Below are 23680 nucleotides of genomic sequence, written 5' to 3' on the forward strand. Positions count from 1 at the left end.
TGCAAGAGTTTAAGTCCACTTTAAAGTGATCCTGTACTGTCATGTAAACTACTCCCTGTCCTCACTCGGCAGATTCCCAAATTTGTATGGAATTAGAGCTCCACCCCCTTCTGGCCTGGAGGTACTTTCATCTTTTTCCTCCCTCCCACTCGGTGGACAAGTCAGTTTTGACATTTTTGTACTCCTCAAGAAAATACATTACATATATAAAAGCCTATAAAATTAAAATATTGTATTGCCAATCAAAGGACAGGGAGGCTACCATAATGATTTCCTTTAAAAAAAAAAAAAAAAATACCAGTTGCCTGGCTGTCCTGCTGATCTTTTTGGCTGTAGACATGTCTAAATCGCACACCTGAAACAAGCATGCAGCTAATCTGGTCAGACTTCTGTCAGAAATATCTGATCTGCATGCTTGTTCTGGGGCTGTGGCAAAAAGAGGATCAACAGGACAGCCAGGCAATGTATATACTACAATGGGTATGTACAAGCAAAATATGTTGATTCGTTATTCTTGTGCTTTGCAATATAAAATTTGCTAAAAATAGAACTTAGCGTTGCACTTTAAAAGAGATCTCTGGGCAAACAAAAGCAAAGTAAACTGTCATGTGGGCAAAAAGGTTGCTATTTATAATTAAGTATTAGACGGTTGAATGATCTACACTTTCCAAAACAAACGCAGGGTACACAAGGGGGTGTTTTGATTTTAATTTATTTTTTTACTATTGAAAATTAATAGAACTATTTTTTTCTCCTTTTCCTCAATTCTGATGTTGGCTTTAGAGTGTTTGTGAATGAGGTTGCTGGAGTGAAGCTACAAGAGCAGTTTTCCAGTCCTGTGCACAGCACTCACAAAACTGGTGATGCAGCAGAACCATATTCTACAGAAAAAATGAGCAAAATTCCCGGGGGATATAAAGCACTGAGCCAGCCTTTCCAGGCACTCACTGTAGACTTCAACAACCTGCAGGTGAAAACACTGATGATTATCTGTCTCCTGAAAGTGATATTACATTCTTGCTGATGAAAAGCAATCCCCTCAGTTTAAATATGGCTGGAAACACACTTAACAGAAAGGCTAGCGTTGTGGAAAATGCAGCGTTTTTGCCGCTAATGCAAGTCAATGGGTCGCATAAAAAAACGCATATACATAAACACGCTAGTTTAAAGAAGCATGGAAAACGCAAACGAATCAAAACGCTTGAAAATCATGTGGGAAAAACGCAAACGCACGAAGAACGCTCATAAAAAAATAAAAAAATGCACACGACCTAAAATCAACCTTTCACGCACAGCCATGTGTGCACCCAGCCTATAAGGGATTTGGAAAGTGATATTTAAGATGCGTACTTATCTGTTAGCCGGGCACATCATCTAGGTGGCGACAAAACTCCACCAGAGTTACATCTTTCCCTACTATCCATGGCGGCCTGGAGGGGGAATAGTAATTGGCGCCACCTGCCGGATGCGCCCGGCTAACGGATAAGTACCTTAAAATGTTACCTTACTGGTATCTGCAGAGATAGGGCCAGTGCACACCGAAAAATCGCTAGCATAATAGCAAACGCTAAGCGTTTTTGAAGTGATTTTTCTAAGCCATTCCAGGCACGTGCCTAGCGATTTTTGTAGCGTTTCGGTGTAGCAAATTTTTTTTTATTTTTTTTTTTGTACAGTAGAGCTGGAAGTGTACAGCTTTTTGTAAAACGAAAAAAAAAACACTTGGGAAATCCCTCTGGTATAGTGCTTTTTTTTGTGCAATTTTTTTTTCCACTTTCCTATACTTAACATGGAGGCTGAATCGCCTCAGAAATGCTGCAGGACCCGCTTTTGCGTTTGGGGAAAAAAATCACATTGCTCTGGTTTGATCCATCTCATACAAATACATTAGCTAAGCGCTTTTCAAAGCGCTAGCGTTTATAAAAACGCTCCTGGTGTGCACCAGCCCATAGTCTCACACACACACAGCTTAGCTGCATATTGCGCAACATCGTTTAATGAAAGTTCGTTTAAATGATGTTCAGCAACAGCCGATTGTGCGTAATAATCGTTTACTTTGAACCACCATCATGATGGATCCAATGGTGGATGCTCCTGCCAATCGCCATTCCATTCGCACCCATTATTTATGCGATTGCGGAGGATGGATTGGGGAACGACTGTATCGTTCGTTGCTTCGTATCCCCCAATCTATCTTCCGTGGTCTTTGTGGTTGAGTAAATCCGCTTAAGCAGTAAGGAGCTTGACAGCTGTATTGGTCTGTGTCTCTTTGTTTAGGTAACCTGTTTATACTGGTTTCAAAACAGAGCTCCCCCTGAAATAACAAAAGCATGGACCTGAACAGCTGCAAACCTCCTGTCTGCTTGGATTGTTTTGTAGTGGTGTGTCTGCATACACTCCCAGCTGTTTCCCCTTTTCACTAGGCTACCTTGACCAAGTGACAGGCTTACTTTAAATTAAGTGTACAAAGGTGACAGAAGGGGGTAGTTGGATGGTGTTTGCACCTGATCTGCCAGGTGTGCTAAGCACAGGAAAACTCATTTAGTTCTGTTTTAGAGAAGGGAGGGTTAAAGACAATGTTTGACTAGGGGACTACAATTTCATGTTTGTGAATACCTTTAGCCATCTAGATTGAAAAAGAGACAACCTTTAGTCAGGGAATAGACTTACTGGGGCGTTCTTCCCTGCAATTCCTGGGTCTCTATCACATTGCGTTCCTGTTTGCGATAGTGTTTTTCACCAGTGATTTTTGTTTTGGTGATTTTTCTCTGCGGGGAAATACATTGTAATTGCAGGCACGTGTATCATGCGGGAGGAAACAAATTTGTGCAATTTAAAAACCCAAACTTAAAATGCAAACAAACTACAATGACATGCGTTTTGCTTTCTGGGCCATTGACTTCAATTGCCAGTGCAGCACAGGATTCTAGCAAGTGTGTTCCCTGCCTTACAAGAGTGACTGCCTCCTACCAAGAGTCACTTCTTAGAAACATCTATGGGGAGGATTAGGGTTAATTTTTTTTTTTTTTTGTGCTAATTTTCAAAATCTGTGTAGCTGCTCAGATGGGCCACTGATCAAGTCCCGAAGTTCCTGGGACCCAAACAGGGCCGGCCTTAGGTTTCACAGCGCCCTGAGCGTAACCAGATTTTGGTGCCCCCCCCAAATTCATCCTCTTTGCGCACCACACACATTCACTAATGGGGGGGGGGTGCAATCTGTTGCCTAAATACACTAAAAGGGGATCTGCGACTGCAAGACTAGTAGCCTAAGCCTATATACACTAAAGGGGGGATCTGCCTACATATACAAGACTACTATAAGTCCCCCCCAGTATAGGAAGCCAGGCATAGGTAAACCCAGTAAAGGTAGCCAGCTATAGATCCCCCCCCCCCCCCCCCAGTATAGGTTAGATAGGTAGGTTCCCCAAGTATGATTAGATAGGTAGCTGCCCCCCTAGTATAGGTTAGATAGGTAGGTGCCCCCAGTATAGATTAGATAGGTAGCTGCCCCCCCCCCCAGTATAGGTTAGATAGGTAGCTGCCCCCCCCCCCCAGTATAGGTTAGATAGGTAGCTGCCCCCCCCCCCCCCCCCCCAGTATAGGTTAGATGGGTAGCTGCCCCCAGTATAGATTAGATAGGTAGGTGCCCCCCCCCCCTTATAGTGGAGGGGGAAGCCGCGGGGAGGGCAGCCTGACCTCTCCCTCCCTTCCTCTCCGGGCCACCCTCCATGCCCCCCCCGATGCAGACTGCAGCAGAGAGAACAACTCACCTCCCTGGTTCCGATCGCCGGCGCCTCTCACAGTGTCTCACTTGCCACTGGTCTCCTCTTCTACATAGTTACTGATACACACTAAACTTCCTGTTAAGCAGGAAGTTTAGTGTGTATCAGTGACTATGTAGAAGAGGAGACCAGCGGCAAGTGAGAGGCGCCGGCGATCGGAACCAGGGGGAGGGGAGTTCTCTCTGTTGCAGTCTGCATCGGACAGGGGAGCACGGAGAGCGCCCGGAGAGGAAGGGAGGGAGAGGTCGGGCTGCCCTCCCCGTGGCTCCTCCCTCCATCACGGTGGCCGCACTGGTATGTTTGCCCCCCAACACCCCCAGCAGTGGCACCAGGGGGCGGAGCGAGACGGACCCAGCCGGGGCTGCAGCTTGCCAGCTTCCATATGCGGCCAGGCGGCAGGAGCGCCCCCTGGAAGCCGGCGCCCTGAGCGATTGCACCGGTCGCTCAGGTCAAAGGCCGGCCGTGGACCCAAACCAGAGTGGAGACTGGCAATTCTCCACAGGCTTTTGCGATGTGTGTAGTTTTCTATAATTACCGTATTTGATGATTTACATTACCACACTATTTGGCTTGGTCTTTATTTTTGTTTTCTTGGTCCCTGGTGTTCCTGGAGGGTCATCTGATCCCTATCTCTCAACTTTAACAAAAGCCCTTTTTTGCCACAGAAACAGACCCATACACCCATACACTACTACGATTTCCTGTTGAAATACAGCAGATTCGATCACTGTGATCGAATCTGCTGTGAAAATGTTAACGCAAATGTTGACTGATCAACCAAGTTCCACCTGAAATCGATTTCAGTCGATCTGTTCAGGTGGAAAATTTAGCTCGAACGCCAGCGGGTCAAGAGCGCGTCTTTAGCACGTTGATACAGCGTTGACCGACACAGCAATACATCACCTGTCCGCCAGCGTGGGTCCCCGTAGTCTCTCACTTCTTCCCGGCGTCTTCTCCGTCTTCACTCCCTGTCTTGTCCTGTGAGAAGGTGAAGTTCAAACAGTAGAGGGCGCTCTACTGTTTGAACTTTGGCTTGTCACAGGACAGGAAGTGAAGAGGAGACGGAGGAGGACGACGCTGGAAGGAGGGACAGCACGGACCTGGGGACTTGTGCCGGCGGACAGGTGATTTATTGCTGCTGGCCGGTGGAGCAAGGGCGGCAGCGGCAGTTCCACAGGCTGTGAATCGATTTCATGCTGAAATCGATTCAAAATCTGTGTGCAGTGTATGGGCAGCCTATAGATCCCTCTCTGATCTAATTCGATCAGAGAGGGATCTATCTGTTGGTCGATCTGGTGGCAATCGACCAGTGTAAAAGTAGCTTTATTCAGCATTGCCTGCAGATTTCTCCTACTTACAAATGACACGGTTTTTGAGTAGGAACCATAGATACAGACAAAATACTTATGGGGACTATTTCTAAAGAAATGCTTATCAAGAAATGAATTTGCAGTTCTTACTACGTACTTCGGACTGCCCCTTTACATTTGTGATTTGATTTTACTCATGGTGAGCACTAATTTGATCACCTTCATTTACTATCCTTACTTTGTGGCCATGTTCTGCTATTGTAACAGTGCTGACAGTAAAAGCTGTAGACAGGTGTTTGACTCGTACACCACTGTCCTGCATTGTAGCCTATAGTGTTCTCCACGTTTTATGTGTTGACTACTTTCTGGTGACTCTCAAGGAGCCATCGGATTGGCTTTATAAGGATTGCATTTGGTGGAAATGTGTCAGACATTAAGAATTATTCACACATATAAGAAAACTGTAGATCATTTGTCAAAAGTACCAACCATTAAAGGCAATCGGAACTTTTCTAAAAATGTTTTTTTTTTTTAAAGTGTCTTTTTCCCACAATCCTTCAGGGCAAGGTGAGACGTCACTCCTCCCAGGCGCAGGAACAGACAGCACTTCCCCTATAAAAAAGTCACATGGTCAGTACACCCTCAGTGCTGTTTGTTCTTGCATGCAGGCAGGAAGGCATCTCCCCTGGGAGTGGGACCTGTGTGCTGGGCTGCAGGTTGCATTCTTTTAGGGTAGGCTGAGACTGTGGTACCGAATTAAGTGGAGTGTGCCTACCTTTCTTTCCCTTGAGGGATGGCAAGAGTAGAAGGCGTGGGTGCTCTCCCTGAGGCTTTTCAGCAGGACCGGGACCTGGAGGTAGAGCGGCCAGTAGCACGGCGTGTAGAGTTCTGCACGTGGGTAACAGAGGTTGTTGCGACTCTACGGTTCCATATGCCAAAACTTTGTGCCAGTTATGTATGGATAAGGTGATTGGGGAACAGCCTATTCCATCTGTGCAGGATACATTAAATGCATTTAGAGAGGAAATTAATGCTTCTTTAGCATCATTTAAATCTTCTTTTGCTACTGCAGGGCAGTCATCCTCTCCGGATGTGGTGGTATTGTCTGTGCCTGACACTGAGAATCAGGATATTACTGACACTGTTGCTAGTTCTGAGGATTCAGATGATAGAGAGGTTGAGTCAGAATCTAGCTCTTCAGCGGCTACAGTATATGTAAAGGTCCCCTTAATTTGATTATTTTCTGTGTTTTCTATTTGTATCTGGATTGATATGTTCATATAGTTATTTAAAGGAAACCTTAACTGATGGGGAGGGGGGGGGGGGGGTAAAATAGTTTAACTTACCTAGGGCTTCTACCAGCTCCCTGCAGATATCCTGGGTCTGCACTGGGGCAAACCGATCCACTGGTGCCCCACAACGAGCCAGTTTTGATTCAGGTGACTGGCCAGTTGGCGGGCCACTGTGCCTGGCCAGGTCCACGCAGGTGCACTGACCGACTGTCCAGAAACGAAACTAGCTTGCTGCCAGGGACAAGGGGATTGGTTTGTCCTGGACGGAGACACTCACTCACTCACTCTCTCTATATGTAATCTACATTTCACAAAGTGCCAGTGCCATCTGCTCTCTGTATATAATTTTTATATATTGTCTGCATAACGGTGTATCTGTATTGTTATACAGCACGCATGGCTTCCATCACACATGGGTTTGAAGCAAAGTAAAATGCATTCATTAGATTTCAAATGAAACCCAATGATGTAGTGTTTTCACCCTTGTTTGTTGAGCATACATATAACTTCATTATTCAGTGTGATAAAATGCTCTGCAGTAACTAATGTGGTGTGCTCTGCTGCCAGGACTTGGAAAGCATTGCCTCTGGAAAGAGCTGCCAGATCCCAGTGCAGATCCATGAAGGAGGACAACTCGACTGTTTTATAACCTGGTTTGTTCTGTATTTGGATGAAGAGAACAGTCTGTCAACTGCACCCAGTGAAGAAACGTGCTGGGAGCAAGCCGTCTTCCCCATACAGAACCTCAGCGGTAACAAGCTGCTTCTATGTCTAACCACTTGATGACCACAGCGCTAACCCACCCTAAAGACCAGGCCATTTTATGTTGTGCTGGGCTGTGCAGGCTTTTCAACCTTCTGCACAGCCCAGCTTGGGAGCCCAGTGATCGGACTCGCCTCCTTTTTTTTGTCCCTAAGGGGACATGCCGCTGGAGGGGTCTGATCGCTGCAGCAGTTTATTGTGTTTTGGTTTTTTTTTCTTGTGCCTCTATGAGGCCTTCCTTCCCTCCTCCCCTCCAGTGATTAAATTGGAACAGGACGGCGATCCGTCCTGTTCCGCCTCTCATAGGCATCAACCTATGAGAGGACGGCACTCCCCGGCCAATCAGAGGCCGGGGATCGCCGATCTCGTACAGCTCTGCGGCCCCCGGCAGTGCTGTACGCTTGTAAACAAAGGGAATTTCTTTCCCCTTACGTTTACAAGCAGCCTGCTAGCCGCGATCGGCAGCTAGCAGGCTATTCACGGAACTCCGCTCCGTGAACGGCCAGGGAACGATCGCGCATGCGCGTGGCCGTTCCCTGGGAAACTGCAGCCCCAGGACTTGACGCCAATTGGCGTTAGGCGGTCCTGGGGCTGCCGCCGCGGTCACGCCCATTGGCGTGAGGCGGTCGTGAAGTAGTTAACATGTATTTCTATGCAGGAGAACACTGAGCTAAGCCTCATACACTGGGGGAGGAAAATAGTTACGACTGATGAATGACTCATCATTCAGATAGTGTTAGGAGATGCAAGGTACAAACGATGGCTTCAGTGGACAAACCACAAATGATCCATGATGGTGCTGAGGCATTTTGAACAACTGGCATGATGGATCACTTTGGCAGCTAATTATTCATCGTCCACAATGTGTATAGTGATGCACACGATTTTTAAACATGTCCGCAAAGTCTACGGAGTTATATTTAAACTCTGCGTCATTTAATGATCCTATTGTTTAATGTTGCAGTCCTCTGCTATCATTCACAACACATTGCTCAAAGATCTATCAGATTGTGGAACGATATTTTATCAGTCACGTCACACGATTCTATCTTTGGGTATGTATGTAGCTTTACTGAAGTTAGACTTTGTCTACTACAGGAGTTTGCAGCCTGTGTCTGTCTAGTAGTGCTTGCACTAGCTCCTCTTTCTCTGCACTCTTCTCTCTTTCTCTGGGTTTTTGTCTTCTTTCTCTCTTTATTCTCAATGAATTCCCCCTCCTCCTTTCTGCTATCTCTTCTCTAGTGGAGATCCTCAGTGAGTTCCTAACCGTTTTGATCGAATGCTAATTCTGTGTCAACTTATGCAAATTTATGAAGCTTGGAATTGATTTCAAATCATAAGCTACAGCATCCGATTAGTCCAGCTCCAATTTGCATACACTTGCATAAGGTTAACATTAAGCCAAACATGCACGGGATTGTGCCCCCCACCCTACTGTTGGGGCGCACTTGCATGCAAGTCCCTCTGTTAGTCCTGACCCCTCCAGGTGGTTGGCCAGCACGATCGGCGCTCGTCTTTGTAGAAGCAACTCTTCTCTATTCTGAGCTGGGCCGCGGCCCGGGCTCTTTAATGGGATCCCTCTCCCCAACAATCAAGTTACGTATACTACTGCCCGTGTAGCTTGCCTGGTGACGTCAGACTGGACTGTGCCTTACGCTATATAGATAGCCCTCACTAAGCACACAGGAAAACTCTGTACGTATTGCCACAGAGGAGCATTGCAGGGGGCCCCCTAATCATGATTAGCCCGCGTTCCGGCTGACAGCTGAAGGCAGGCTGCAAGGGGGGGGGGGGGGGGGGTAAGCACTACTGACGTAATTTTCCCCCAGATGCCCTACTGTAATCGTACCCAACCCCTACTACTCCCGTAAACTACACCCTTCAGCTGGCTTCCCCTGGATTACATCAACCCCCACGGGACACTTGTTGCTAGGCTGCCGACCACTTCCATAATCTATTGTACCCAGCCCCCAAAAGTATACCCAGGGGAATACCCAATACATTTCTCGCCATAACCAGTAACCCATGAGAACCAACTGGTTCCCCCAGTAAGTAAACCACCCAGCTGCTCCCTGAAGGTCACTAACAACCTTGGGCCGAGCCAGACTTAGGCCTGTTTGCCTAGAAACGTTTAGTGTTCGGAGTATCACCATACTGGATTGCCTCCTTATCTTGGGAATACTTAGATATTCCCACTCTATTAGCCCAACCATGCAGATGGCAGTTGCGACCCCCAACATGGCTCCCACTCATGACCTAGAGTCATTTCGGGAGGCTCTTTTGTGTTCTCTTGTGTTTTCCCTGACCCTGACCATCTTCTCTCTCCTTGCTCTCTCTACTCCCCCATCCCTATCCCTGCTTCATTTCTATCTTCCTACTCTTGAGTCCGTTGGAGTCCCGTGGAGCGTTGGAGGTTCAGCCTATCAAAAAACTTAGTATGGCGTCTAACCCACTTCGCTTTATTTCGCATAACGTCCAGGGATTTGGTGTGCCACAAAAACGCTCCAAAGCATTCCATTATTATAAATCTTGCCGAGCAGACATTATCCTGTTGCAGGAAACCAGATTGGCCATCTCTTCCTGTCCGAAATTCATGAGTAAACATTACCCCGAATTCTACACAGCATGTGCCCCCGGCAAAACTAAAGGGGTCCTCACCTGCTTCAAAAAAGGTCTCCCGTTTCACTGTGAAAAACAGATAGCAGACCCCGAAGGCAGATATCTATTGCTAGTCGGTCAGTTATACGACCAGGAATTAATAGTAAATTACTACGCTCCTAACACACATCAGGAACGATTTTTTAGTCACTTGTTACAGATAATCTCCCACCATAAAAAGGGAACCGCTATAGTAGCTGGAGATACCAATGTGGCATTAGATCACAACCTAGACAGATACCGGCCAAACACCCAATCCCAGCCTTTGCAATCACCCCCATGCCCTGCGGGCCCTAAAATAACACAGCAACTGTCTAAATATACACTTATCGACATATGGAGAGAACTCCACCCCCTCTCACGAGACTACACCTTCTACTCCTATGCCCACGACAGCTTCAGTCGAATAGACCACTTCTTCATACCCCAATCCATAATTCCAAACGTTACAGAAACTAAAATCCTCACAGTAACATGGTCCGACCACTCCCCGGTTTCCTTATCATGTCTATCATTTATACCGAGAGGAACTAACTGCCCTTGGAGACTTAATGACTCTCTTCTCTCCCAGCAGATACATTCAGACCAGATTAGGCAGCACCTCTCGCTCTTCTTTGCTGAAAATCAAGGGTCAGTGGCCTCCCCATATACCTTGTGGGAGGCACACAAAGCAACCATGAGAGGCCACCTTATAAGCCTAACATCCTCCCTCAAACGCAAGAGACTTCAAAAAATCAGAGAAGCACAGACCAACCTAGACCTCCTAGAGGCACAATGGAAAGCTAATCCCACTGCAACCAATAGGGGCCTAAGAATTAAAGCCAGGACAGAACTGGATCTCCTGCTTAGCGAGCAAGTGGAAAAACAACTTCGCTGGAGGCGTCAGTTTTATTACTTTTATGCTAACAAACCTCTCACTCCCTTAGCCCGGAGACTAAAGAACAGACCCTCTGTTACCCCTATCCACAGGGTCCGCACACAGGCTGGTACAGTCACGGCTAACCCTAGAACTATCACTGACATATATTCTCCTCTTTTCTCTCTAAGCTATATACGCAATCATCACCCTTCCCTAGGGAAATAGCTGATAACTTTTTTTCGAACCTCCCATTGCCCTCCCTTCCGCAGTCCAGCATAGAGACCCTTAACTCAGAAATCGTAATTTCAGATGTCCTACAGGCAATCAAATCTCTAAAACCAAACAAAACGCCGGGGCCGGATGGATTTTCGGGCACATATTACCGCAAGTATGCAGATCTTTTAGCCCCTACCTTGACATCATGCTTCAATGCACTACGCAGTGGCTCGGCACCCCCAGCCTCCATGTTGCAGGCCACAGTCTCAATGATACCAAAAGCTGAGCAGCCAATCCTACAAGCCCACCAATTCCGCCCCATCTCACTCATCAACACAGACCTTAAAATTCAAGGGAAAATTCTGGCACATAGGCTAAATTCCTTTCTCTCCCAGACCATACATAAAGACCAAGTTGGCTTTGTTCCAGGCAGACAAGCCAGCGACAACACAAGGCGAGCAGCACATCTCATCCACTTTCTCCGCTCCCGGAAAATACCAGGCCTACTCCTTTCACTAGACGTATATAAAGCCTTTGATACCCTCTCATGGGGCTACTTAGACTATGCTCTGACCAAGTGGGGCTTCGGCCCTCACTTCCTCAACTGGATCAAAATGCTCTACTCCTCACCTACTGCTAATGTTAGATACATGGGTTATGCCTCTAATCACTTCCAAATACAACGGGGCACCAGGCAGGGGTGCCCCCTCTCACCCCTGCTCTTTATCCTAGCCTTGGAGCCGCTAGCAATAGCTATTAGGCAGCACGAAAATATCCTAGGCATAGAATATGCTGGGGTCAACCACAAAGCCCTGCTATTTGCAGACGATATGCTTATCGCTGTTACCCAGCCTCTGACCTCCACCCCTAACCTGTTAGCCCTTCTGTGAGGCTTTTCCCTCATATCAGGCCTCACTATTAATACCCAGAAATCCCTTGCCATGAACATAACTCTAAACTCGACCCTCAAGGAAGAAGTCTCCTCAATCCTAGACTTTCAATGGGCCAACTCTATACCGTACCTAGGCATCGCCCTAACACCTAAACCTGACTCACTGTTTGAAATAATTACCCCCCCCCCCCCCTCCTTAAACAAGTCACCACACTAATGACAAACTGGTCCCACTTACCATTATCCCTGTTTGGCAGGATAAATACCATTAAAATGTCTATTCTGCCCAAAATCTTATACTTATTCAGGACGCTCCCCACCCGCGTTCCACCCCATTTTCTACGACTACTCCAGAATAAGATATTAACCTTCATCTGGGCTGGCAAGCGATCTAGAATCAAAAAATCTACCTTACTAGCCCACAGACTCGACGGTGGCCTGGGAGTCCCTGATCTCCTATTATACTACAGAGCAGCCATAGCAGCTCGCTTACTATCCCTATACAAAGGACAAGATGCCCCACTTTGGACCCTTCTAGATGTTCCCGATTGCCACCCTATTAGGCTTCATACTCTCCTATGGATCCCGAAACAAGCTAGACCTAAACAACTAAGCTCCTTCCTCTCATCGGACCTCGGCATTTGGGACACGTTCAGGTACTCAGGGGGTCTACAATCTTCACACTTACCCTTATGCCCAATTTTACATAACCCTCTTTTCCCGCCAGGGCATGATAACCCTGACTCCTTTAAATGGTGGGCAGACCATCAACTCCTTTTAGTTAAAAATTTTCTGACTGGCAGAGGCCTCCTCTCCTGGGCGGACATCAAAGATAAATATAACCCCCCTCCACGTGAATACTTTAGATTTCTACAGATCAAGCACTGGATCTCTACACTCATACGGGACAGAGAATTTCCACTCTTGACCTCCTTCTTTGAGAACATGTGCCTTGGAAATCCATCTGGCCCCGGCTCAATCTCACTAATTTACTCCAGGCTCTCCCGCCCGGAATCTGCTAGGCTGCACTCCTACATTTCAGGTTGGGAAAAAGAACTAGGCCATCAAAGAGACAGAGAGGACTGGTCAGATTGCTGGTCTCGCATAGCTAGCTGCTCTACAAACGTGTACGCTATGGAATCTGCATTTAAAGTACTAACAAGGTGGTACCTAGTCCCATCTAGACTTCATAAACTCTCCTCAGCCATTGACTCCACATGCTTCAGAGGCTGTGGAAGGGAGGGCACAATGTACCATATCTGGTGGAAATGTCCACGCCTCACCTGTTTTTGGAGCAGGGTCTTTGGCCTCTTACAATCTCTTTTCCACATTACCATAAGAAAAGACCCGTGGCTGGCCCTCTTCCACGGTAAAATTTCTGGCCTCACAACTAATCAAAACAAGCTTGCTACCTTCCTTTTCTTATCAGCTAAAATGGCCATAGCAAAGAATTGGAAGAAGACGCCCTCGAATTTTTCAGAGGTCAAAGCACGTATGTCAGAATTTATGGTTAACGAAAAATTAACAAGCATCCTACGTAATACCCACAATAAATTCCTCCGCATATGGCAACCCTGGATTGATCTTGAATACCCAGGTATGGACGCTAATCTACTCACAACATACTGACCTCCCCTGGACTCCTTCGGACTCTACTCTTCTTTTTCCCCTCTTCTCTCTCCTTCTCTTCTTTTCCTTAGCCTCTTCCACTCCTTCTCTCCTTGCCGTGGCTCTTGGTCAGGGGACACGGAATAGGGAGGGTGAGCGGGTGTTTAGCCCTTCTCCCCCCCTTCTAGCCCTGCCCGCGAAAATAGGCCCCCAGTACTGATTGCTGGGGAACCTCTCAGGATCGAGTTCTATGTTCTTGTTTACTGTTCAGAGTTAATGTTGTACATGTCACATGCTCAGGTTTGTTCTTTCTGGTACATGATGCCAGAGGCTGCCAGTCTGTTCCAAACCAAGTCTCGCTTTTTCTATGTATAGCTGGTGTACAACTGTTCGACATTGTTCTTTTACTTTATGTTGTACTACTATTATAAAATCAATAAAAATATTGATACCAACTCAGAATTATGATAATCTCTAGTGCCACCTACAGACCCACCATTGTTACTGAGCACTGATGATGAGATACAGTAACTCTCCTTTTTATTAACTTCTTCCATGAATACTTTTTTATGTATTAGCTTAAACTATACGTTTTTTTGTTTTGTGTTTTATAGTTGCCAGCAATTTCGTGAGCCCTGGGGATACAGCAGTGGTGAACGTGTCCTGCCCTGAGTGCTATCTAAGATTAGATTTAGTTACTGTTTCTAGAGGTGCTAATGTGGAGCACAGTGGTGCTGCTAGCAGTGAGACTGAGCTGTGCGATGCTTTGGCAAGTCTTCGCACCGGCCACCAAGAAGGAACGAAGCAGGAATTATGCATCCTCGAGCCCCATGAAATTGCCATGCTTAACAACATTCTGTACCATGAGAGCTTTAAGGCAGCCATTGGTAATGTTATATCTGCCCTGGCACCGAGAGAACATTGGTGCAAGTACAGTGCATACTCTTCTCCTGAGGAGTATTACACAGAAGCGCTGTATGTCCTGGATGTATCAGAAGGCTTTTCCATCCTACCGCTAATAGCTGCCCAGCTGGGGAAAATAAAATCATACAGTTCTGTGGATGAGGAGAAGCACTGCGCTGCATTACAGACTTTGGCTGAGAGGAATGGACTGGCCAAACAAAGCCTGGAGTTCTGGATGAACTATCTGGACACAGACGATGATGTGTTGCAGAGGCCGAAGTCAGACAAGCTGTGGAGTATCATTATTCTAGATGTGGTGGAACCCTGCGGCCTGATCAGACAAGAGGTGATGGAGAAAGCTGCAATAGCTCGGTAACTCTGCTTTTCTATACATATGCTTATGTACTGTTTTTACCCAGGATAAACTAGTAAAACCAGGTTTAGTAAAAAAAATTGTAAAGTTTGCATTTGTGCGAATGGCGTAATTATCATTCTGTTTAAATTTGATTACATAAAACAAAAGCTTTATGTAACCAAATTCAAACAGAAGGATAATAACGCCATTTGCACAAATGCAAACTTTACAATTTTTCTTTCTGTTTTGCAGCAGAGTAAAAACCTCTCTAAAGGTGCCCACCAGGGCTGTGGAGTCGGAGTCGAGGAGTCGGAGCAATATTGGGTACCTGGAGTCGGAGTTTTCATAAACTGAGGAGTCGGGAGTCAGTCAGATGATTTTTGTATCAAAACCACAGCCCTGGTAAGTATTAGACTAAGGAGTCTGAGCCATTTAGGGTACCTGGAGTCTGAGTTGGAGTCGGTGGTTTCATAAACTGAGTCGGGAGTCAAATGATTTTTGCACCGACTCCACAGCTCTGGTGCCCACTAGTGATACAATCTTACCAAATCTATGTACTGTGTTTCCCCGAATATAAGGTCTGTGGATTCTGGTAGTAAAATTTACTATCAGAGAGCGATCTGTGGGTCCCTTTTTATCACAGGTACTGCTACCTGTATAGAACAGTGCTGGATATGGAGACTGAAAGGAGAAAAAGCACACACTATGTTACTAGTAGGTGAGGGCTCTAGGCCCCATAGGAAAGGTCTCACCTGGTTGTCGAGGCTGGAGACACCTATGCTTGCTAGCTGTCACGCTTGTGTCCCTCTTATGCCGGGGACCTGGCTTGCATGGATATCTTCATGGTCTTGGATGGTGATCTTACAAACGTAAAGAAGCAAAAGCGCGCACCAATGTCCTCTGACAAATCTTGCCTTTTAATCCTCCAGATCAAATGTGGAACGCAGCGTGACCAAGCGTCCTGTTGGACGCGAAACGGCTGTCGCCGACCCTTTCACACCCTGGGCACCCACCAGACCACCGCCACCACCACCAGTACGTATGTAATGTATCTGCGTGTATACTGATGTTTACCCCTTTGTATGGATGTGATCTGGAGGGTTAAAAGGCAAGATTTGTCAGAGGACATTGGTGCACGCTTCTGCTTCTTTACGTTTGTATTGTTGTGTACTTCCTTCCATGAAAATTGGCGGAGCACATGTCCCAGCATTTCTCGGATCCCATTGAAGGGAGTGTGGAGGCAAAGAGTGATCCTTAGCTTCAATTGTTTCTTCCTGCACAAAAATCGTTCAAGTCATTATAGGGAGTGCCACACTAGAACTGCTTCTTGGCTCTGAATTCTTGGATGGTGATCTGGTCAGGATTCCATGGTGGCTATTTGGAAAACGCTGCAGTGAGCGTGTAAACTGCTTTCTGCGCTCGGCCGGTACGAGCCTGATTCCCCGGCTATGAGTTTAGTAGGAGCTAAAAACTGCTAGCAAAGCAAGGCAGAGTTAGCCGCAATGATATGCAAAGGCTGTGTTTCAGACGGGCTTATTTTGTTAGGGGGGGGGGAGCAGACTTTGGGAGGGGTGGACGCCATGTGTATGGGGAGGTGTACAGTCTTTTACTGCACCTCCCATGTGGCTGCGCCCCCCTCCGTTCGCGTATAATTGCTCCAGGTTTATAGCATGTAAGTGCAGAGACCTCTGCAAAGGAACATAACCGCACTGTCGTTATACGCAAACTGAGGAGGGCGCAGCCACATGGGAGGTGCGGCAAGAGACTGTACACCTCCCCAGACACCTATCGTCCACCCCTCCTTAGCTAGGTCTTAGTTTCAGGGGATGGCTTATATTTCAAGCCTATTTGAAATATAAGTTAGGGATTAATTTCGGGGGAAGCCTTAAAGAGACACTGAAGCGAAAAAAAAATTATGATATTATGATTTGTATGTGTAGTACAGCTAAGAAATAAAACATTAAGATCAGATACATCAGTTTAATTGTTTCCAGTACAGGAAGAGTTGAAAAACTCCAGTTGTTATCTCTATGCAAATAAGCCATTAAGCTCTCCGACTAAAGTTAGTCGTGGAGAGGGCTGTTATCTGACTTTTATTATCTCAACTGTTCCTGGACTATTTACTTTTCCTCTGCCAGAGGAGATGTCATTACTTCAGACTGCTTTGAAAGAATCATTTTGAATGCTTAGTGTTGTGTATTCTGCACATATAGAATAATTCTTTGCTGCTAATCTTCTAGTAATTATTCATAGTACACAACCAATTCATTATATCATATATTTTTTTTCGCTTCAGTGTCTCTTTAATTAGGAAAAACACAGTAGTATACGAGTAAACTGAGTGAATGCTCTTTGAGTGGATACTTTAGGTAGTCCTTTCATATTACATAGACGTGGTAAGATTGTAAATTCAAGATTGTATCATTAGTGGGCACTTTGAGACACATAGTGATCAGCAACTACAGTAAAAATCACTGTCATGTGACCTGTGAATGATACTGATTATCTCATTCTGTTGCACTGACACTTGTCAGGAGTAGGCTTTTTTTAGAGTCAGATTGTTAGATGACTTGTTAACTTACCAGTATGGGATGTGGGAGGAAATCAAAACACAAAGCAAAGTGTATGTTTACATTTTATGCTACTCATTTTGGTGCAGGTGTGGAGCTTCGTGTATCTGGACTCCCCTGTTCTTGACCTGTATCTTGTTACTGTTGACTACCCAGTGATTTTGTATGAGCCTTGCTTCTGCCTTTTGCCTGTTGATTCTACACATCATCGTACAGTGGGTTGCAAAAGTATTCGGCCCCCTTGAAGTTTTCCACATTTTGTCATATTACTGCCACAAACATGAATCAATTTTTTTGGAATTCCACATGAAAGACCAACACAAAGTGGTGTACACGTGAGAAGTGGAACGAAAATCATACATGATTCCAAATTTTTTTTTACAAATAAATAACTGCAAAGTGGTGTGTGCATAATTATTCAGTCCCCTTTGATCTGAGTGCAGTCAGTTGCCTATAGACATTTCCTGATGAGTGCTAATGACTAAATAGAGTGCACCTGTGTGTAATGTAATGTCAGTACAAATACAGCTGCTCTGTGAGGGCCTCAGAGGTTATATAAGAGAATATTGGGAGCAACAACACCGATTTCCAAAGGAGAATATTGGGAGCTACAAAAAGATTTCCAAAGCCTTGAACATCCCACGGAGCACTGTCCTTCTGTCAAATATGGTGGTGGCAGCATCATGCTCGGGGGTGCATCTCTTCAGCAGGGACAGGGAAGCTGGTCAGAGTTGATGGGAAGATGGATGGAGCCAAATACAGGGCAAACTTGGAAGGAAACCTCTTGGAGACTGCAAAAGACTTGAGAGTGGGGCGGAGGTTCACCTTCCAGCAGGACAATGACCCTAAACATTAAGCCAGGGCAACAATGGAATGGTTTAAAACAAAACATATCTATGTGTTAGAATGGCCCAGTCAAAGTCCAGATCTAAATCCAATCGAGAACCTGTGGAAAGATCTGAAAACTGCTGTTCACAAACGCTGTCCATCTAAACTGACTGAGCTGAAGCTGTTTTGCAAAGAAGAATGGGCAAGGATTTCAGTCTTTAGATGTGCAAAGCTGGTAGAGACCTACCCTAAAAGACTGGCAGCTGTAATTGCAGCAAAAGGTGGTTCTACAAAGTATTGGCCGAATAATTACACACACCCTACTTTGCAGTTATTTGTAAAAAATGTTTGGAATCATGTATGATTTTCGTTCCACTTCTCACATGTACACCACTTTGTATTGGTCTGTCACGTGGAATTTCAATAAAATTGATGTATGTTTGTGGCAGTAATGTGACAAAATGTGGAAAACTTCAAGGGGGCCAAATACTTTTGCAACCCACTGTATATGTATGTGTGTGTGTATACAATATATGTGCTTGTTCTCTAGTGGTGTGTGGTGTCTGCTGAGTATTGTTTCACCTTATCTTTTCAGTTTCTATATTTGTTCCCAGGGCTGTGGAGTCGGAAGTTGGAGTCGAGGAGTCTGAGTAATTTTTGGGTACCTGGAGTCGGAGTCAGTGATTTTATAAACTGAGGAGTAGGAGTCTGTTGATTTTTGTACAAAATCCACAGCCCTGGTAAGTATTAGACTAAGGAGTCAGAGCCATTTTGGGTACCCCCCAGTCTGAGGTTTCATAAACTGAGGAGTTGGAGTCAGAAAATGTTTGTACTGACTCCACAGCCCTCTTTGTACATGCTGCACTAATCTATTTTGACTATATTTTTCCTATTTGATTTCTAAGCTGTGTGCTGAAAAAAGCTGCCTGTGCAATTTGTGGCAGTATATCTTCATTTTTTTTTTCTGTATTTATAATTTCAGGTGTTTACTTCAGTCTGGTGGCAAGATATTACCCAAAGCTGTAGCCATACATGGCATGCTGATAGAATCTCCTACTTTACTACAGGAGTGTGCAGTCCAAGGCACAGAGCCTACACTTGGCTTTAATATAGCACCATCTATTAATCGGTTTAAGGTAGGCCTAATGCTGGGGAAATATTGCATATGGGATCAGTGCAGTTGCCTTGTTGCCACATCTTAGTTACTAACAAAAGGGATCCTTGGGTTGTTTTCAGTGGCTATTTCTGTTTCAGAACATTGGTAAACAAGTTGCTCAGTAATGACCTCTCGGTACATCATGCAGTGAGGGCCCTTTCACACTATAAAACGCACAGAGCACAGGAAGAATGCAATTATTTTTCCTGTGCGCATGTTCTTTGATTTTTTTCTTATTGTTCCAAATTCTCATTGAAGGGGCTGAACAGCATTGCACCAAACGTGCAGCATGCAATGCGTTTGCCAATTAGATTGCACTAGTGGGAGTGCCGCACAGCAGTGTACATTACCGCGATCAGCAAAATGCATGCATTTTCATAATCACATTGTAATACATGTAATGTGAAAAGGGCCACATTGAGGTTAGTGTTTATTATGGATTTATATTAGACTATGTTCTAGAAAGTGTAATTATGTTAATCTTAACCACCTTCTTTTAATAAAAAATTTGCTTTTAGATAAATTTTTAAAAAGAAAGGGCCATTCTAGGCATAGGCACGCTATACAGCTGCACAGGGCATCACCTACAGTATAAGGAGCCAGAGATCCATGGCAAACACACTAGTCTTAATGGAATTATTATATACCACTATAGGTTTTGTGATGGGGTGAAATAGAACCTCTGTGCAAATATAGGACAGGAAAGATCACATAAACACCCAGGCAACCCAGTAAATGGACCCCCACATTGTTACTCCTGATTAGCATAACATTGGGGCTGCCTTAGGGTGACTGGTGTGGCAGGTACTACTAGTGAGTTCATATTTAATGTTTTAGATTTGTTATTTAATTGTCTAAGTGCAGTATAGAAAAAGGTAGGTATTTTGGGAAGATTGAAACCTTAATGAGGTAGATTGCTGGAATATAACAGAACCGTGATCCAGTACCATGAGGAGTGACAATTGGTGTCTCACATCAGGAACAATAGTAGTCTGAAATGGCCCGGGCCGTGTCACAAGCCTGTAATACAGCATCCCTCTTCAAGGCCTAGTGCACACCAAAAACCGCTAGCAGATCCGCAAAATGTTAGCAGATTTTGAAACTCTTTTTCTGTAGCGTTTCAGCTAGCATTTTGCGGTTTTGTGAAGCGTTTTTGGTGTAGTAGGTTTCATGTATTGTTACAGTAAAGCTGTTACTGAACAGCTACTGTAACAAAAAACGCCTGGCAAACCGCTCTGAAGTGCCGTTTTTCAGAGCGGTTTGCGTTTTTCCTATACTTAACATTGAGGCAGAAACACCTCCGCAATCCAAAGTCTGCAGCAGCCCGGGAGTATGCGTTTCTGCAAAACGCCTCCCGCTCTGGTGTGCACCAGCCCATTGAAATACATTACCCTAGCAGATCCGCACCCGCAAGCGGATCGTAAACCGCAGCCGAACCGCTCTGGTGTGCACTAGGCCTGAGAGAACATTCTTTCCTTTTATTTTTTGGTGTCTTAATTTCCATACAGTTATTAAAGCGGATCCGAGATGAAAAACTAAATATAACAAGTGACTTGTCTATATATCTTATCTAAAGTTTAGATAGTTTACACAGCAAATCTATCTTCAAACAGCTTCAACAGTATATTAATATTTTTTCCTGTGATACAATGGGAGCAGACATGTTTTCTGCTTGTCACTATTACACAATTACACACACAGGCAAGCTTATCTGTATCTAGGCATGCTAATCTGCATATTCTGTGAAAACTCCACTCTTATCTCCTCCATTACACAGGCAACTGATCTGTATCTGCACTGCAGCTCTTAGATTGTGAAAACTCTGCCTCTGAAATCTATAGCTAGTAACACCTTTTTCACCTGCCCAGACTGAAATCCCACAATCTCTTGCAAGCGCCAAGGCACTCTGGAGAAGCTGTGGGTGTGGCTTATTTAGTTTATAGGAAATTAGGGTATTAAAACAAAACAAAACAAGTATTTGGCTTGAGGAATGCCCTATAAACTATATGTAAGGAACACAATTATGCAAGGAGTAAAAGTTCATCTCGGATCCACTTTAAAAAACAGTGGTGTGGAGCGGCACTTACTGCAATGGAGAAGATGTGCCTAAGCCCACAGGTCTCCTTACTATGGGTTCATAAAAGTAAATAAAAATCCACAAGGGTTGGCACTACCAGTGCAAATAAGCTCTTTTACTGAAATTAAGTGTATCACAGGTTTAGTGACAGTACAGTTATTAGAAGCATGGAGCACGGGTTACAGGAATGGGTTAAAGCAATGTTTGTCAAATGGTTTTAGGCCCAACAATACAGTAGTGGGAAGTGACATACTGCAAGATCTCCCTGCAAAATTACAGCGAACAGAATCTCCCACAATGCAGAGCTCGTTTCCCTGGACTTTTTGTGATTCCCATGGATTTTTTTTTTTTGTCTTTGCGTTCAGTCACCGCATCAGACATAATGGAACATTTCTGAACGGATTGTACAGTATAGTTAACATAGGATCTCTCAACATGTGTGTCTATCACAGAAGCAGTCCCGCTACCTTGTGTAGTGTGAATCGAGCCTAAATCAGAAAGTATTTGCAAATATTCCCATAAGGCCATGCATACTGCCAGGGCCGCTGATTTACAGCATGCCTATCTTTAAGTTTTCATAGAAAAACCTGACATAAAGAACAATAACGGTACCACCATATATCCATTGTAGATACCTAAACATAGCACACCAATATATAAGGTGCAAGATAGGAATAGCCTGTTAATTTTTAAGAGCCATATAATCCAATTTGCAGACATCTGTTAGAGGCTATATTGGCCTTTGTCAATGCAACCATCCAATTCAATATTTATCGAATCAGATGAAAATCTGTGCCGTCAAAAGTATGCCTGATCGACTATTCCAATTTTCGGACTGAAATTGGTTGGGAATTGGTCTGCGGGTTATGAAGGTCACCAGATCACTCTGTTACCCCTCTTTAAAATCGTAGTGTTTCAGGATTTTCATGGCTTAATGGTACTCTAATACTCCTCCCTCCCAAGTCTTATGCATTGAGCCATATCAATTCATACCTTGCACAGGTGAAGGCCAACATTAGCCTGAAACAGCTGTCTGTAAGTTGAATCATATGTTTGAAAAATTGTTACAGGCATTGCTACAGGCACAATGTGAACCAGTGGCTACTCTGCTTGTATGCCTGACTTTTCATAGACCTACAGGAATGATTTGCATATTCGGTCCCTGAACTGAAATTATAGATTATGGGAGTCATATTTTGCTCACGTAAAGCTGAATATTTGTAAATCCTTTTTTTTATGAAGACAAATTTGTACTTGGCATAATTAACACTAGTCTTTCAGGAGGTTTCTCTGTGTTTGTAAGAGAGAAAAAATTGTATAACTGTAGTAATCTTAGAAATGGGGCAACATCAGTTTAATTATTACATACCCTATATGCAGGTGGCTTTTAATGACTAAATATAAATGAGTCCTGTACTTTTTTTTTATATATATATATATATATATATATATATATATATATATATATATATATATATATATATATATATTATACACTAGAAATATCCCCATGTCATATTCTTATGATTCTTTGCAGGTACCTGTCCATGTGTTCCTGAACCTTTCTACACTTCCTTGTGTAGCTTTAAGTCATCCAATAGAACTGCTCAGGTTGGATCTAATGGATCCATGTTCAAACAGCGTCAGCTTTGCCAATGAGCTAAAGGTATTGTACTGCACATAGCCTGCATCCTATGCTGATCTTGCATATATTCAGTTCATTAAGCATAGTACATTTCTGCAGCAATTGCTGTAATCTTTTATAGTAGACTAGGTATGTATTTGGCTGCTGTTGGCTCTGACCACTTTTTCTAACACAAACACTCAGCGACCACGTTTGTGAGCTTTGGGGTCCTTGACATCAATAATGTTTATTCTCCCATTGAAATGAAACACATCTGATTGGCTGTTTGTGGCTCCACCCCCTTTTCTGAATTTGATAGTAAGCTGTGCAGAGGCACCAAAAGAATAAAAGTATACTAAAAAGTTTAAAATATTCGGGTGGCGGTGGTGGACCGGTCACTCCAAAAAGGACACGAAATTGTCACTTGAGCAAAAGACAATTTAATTAAATACTTCACAAACAATTCGCAACGCGTTTCACGGGCACAATCCCGCTTAATCAGGCAATAGACATACGGAGTATCACTACAAAATGACAGAGATGGAAGCATGTCAAAGAACTGCAATGTACATATGGTTGTACAAATAATAGTGGTACATGATAAGTCTGAGTGAACACGTTATATTGTATTATACCTACATAATTGACATAAGTTACATAAAAAAATATAAAAAAATAAAAAATGAGGTGAGGGGGGGGGGGGGAGTGGGGTGGAAAAGGAGTTTCAATATGTATAGTATGAAAAGATAGTTAACAAAAATGATAGGGTAAAGAGGGATATTAGTATGTTT

At 44.4% G+C, this 23680-nt stretch overlaps 1 protein-coding gene across 3 annotated transcripts in view; it reads left to right on the forward strand.

The window, feature by feature from the left end:
- Window positions 1-23680, forward strand: part of PRMT9 (protein arginine methyltransferase 9) — a 40105-nt gene that overhangs the window by 12130 nt on the left and 4295 nt on the right. For 2 of the 3 annotated variants that reach the window (XM_068279257.1, XM_068279270.1), the window contains 5 exons: window positions 784-970; window positions 6949-7132; window positions 13991-14651; window positions 19015-19168; window positions 22803-22931. In XM_068279257.1, the coding sequence (XP_068135358.1) occupies window positions 784-970; window positions 6949-7132; window positions 13991-14651; window positions 19015-19168; window positions 22803-22931 (1315 nt within the window). Of the gene's footprint in view, window positions 1-783; window positions 971-6948; window positions 7133-13990; window positions 14652-15563; window positions 15670-19014; window positions 19169-22802; window positions 22932-23680 lie in introns of those variants that run through there. The other variant, XM_068279264.1, reaches the window with a different exon arrangement.

Source organism: Hyperolius riggenbachi, chromosome 1, assembly GCF_040937935.1.
Source record: "Hyperolius riggenbachi isolate aHypRig1 chromosome 1, aHypRig1.pri, whole genome shotgun sequence".
Lineage (NCBI taxonomy): Eukaryota > Metazoa > Chordata > Amphibia > Anura > Hyperoliidae > Hyperolius > Hyperolius riggenbachi.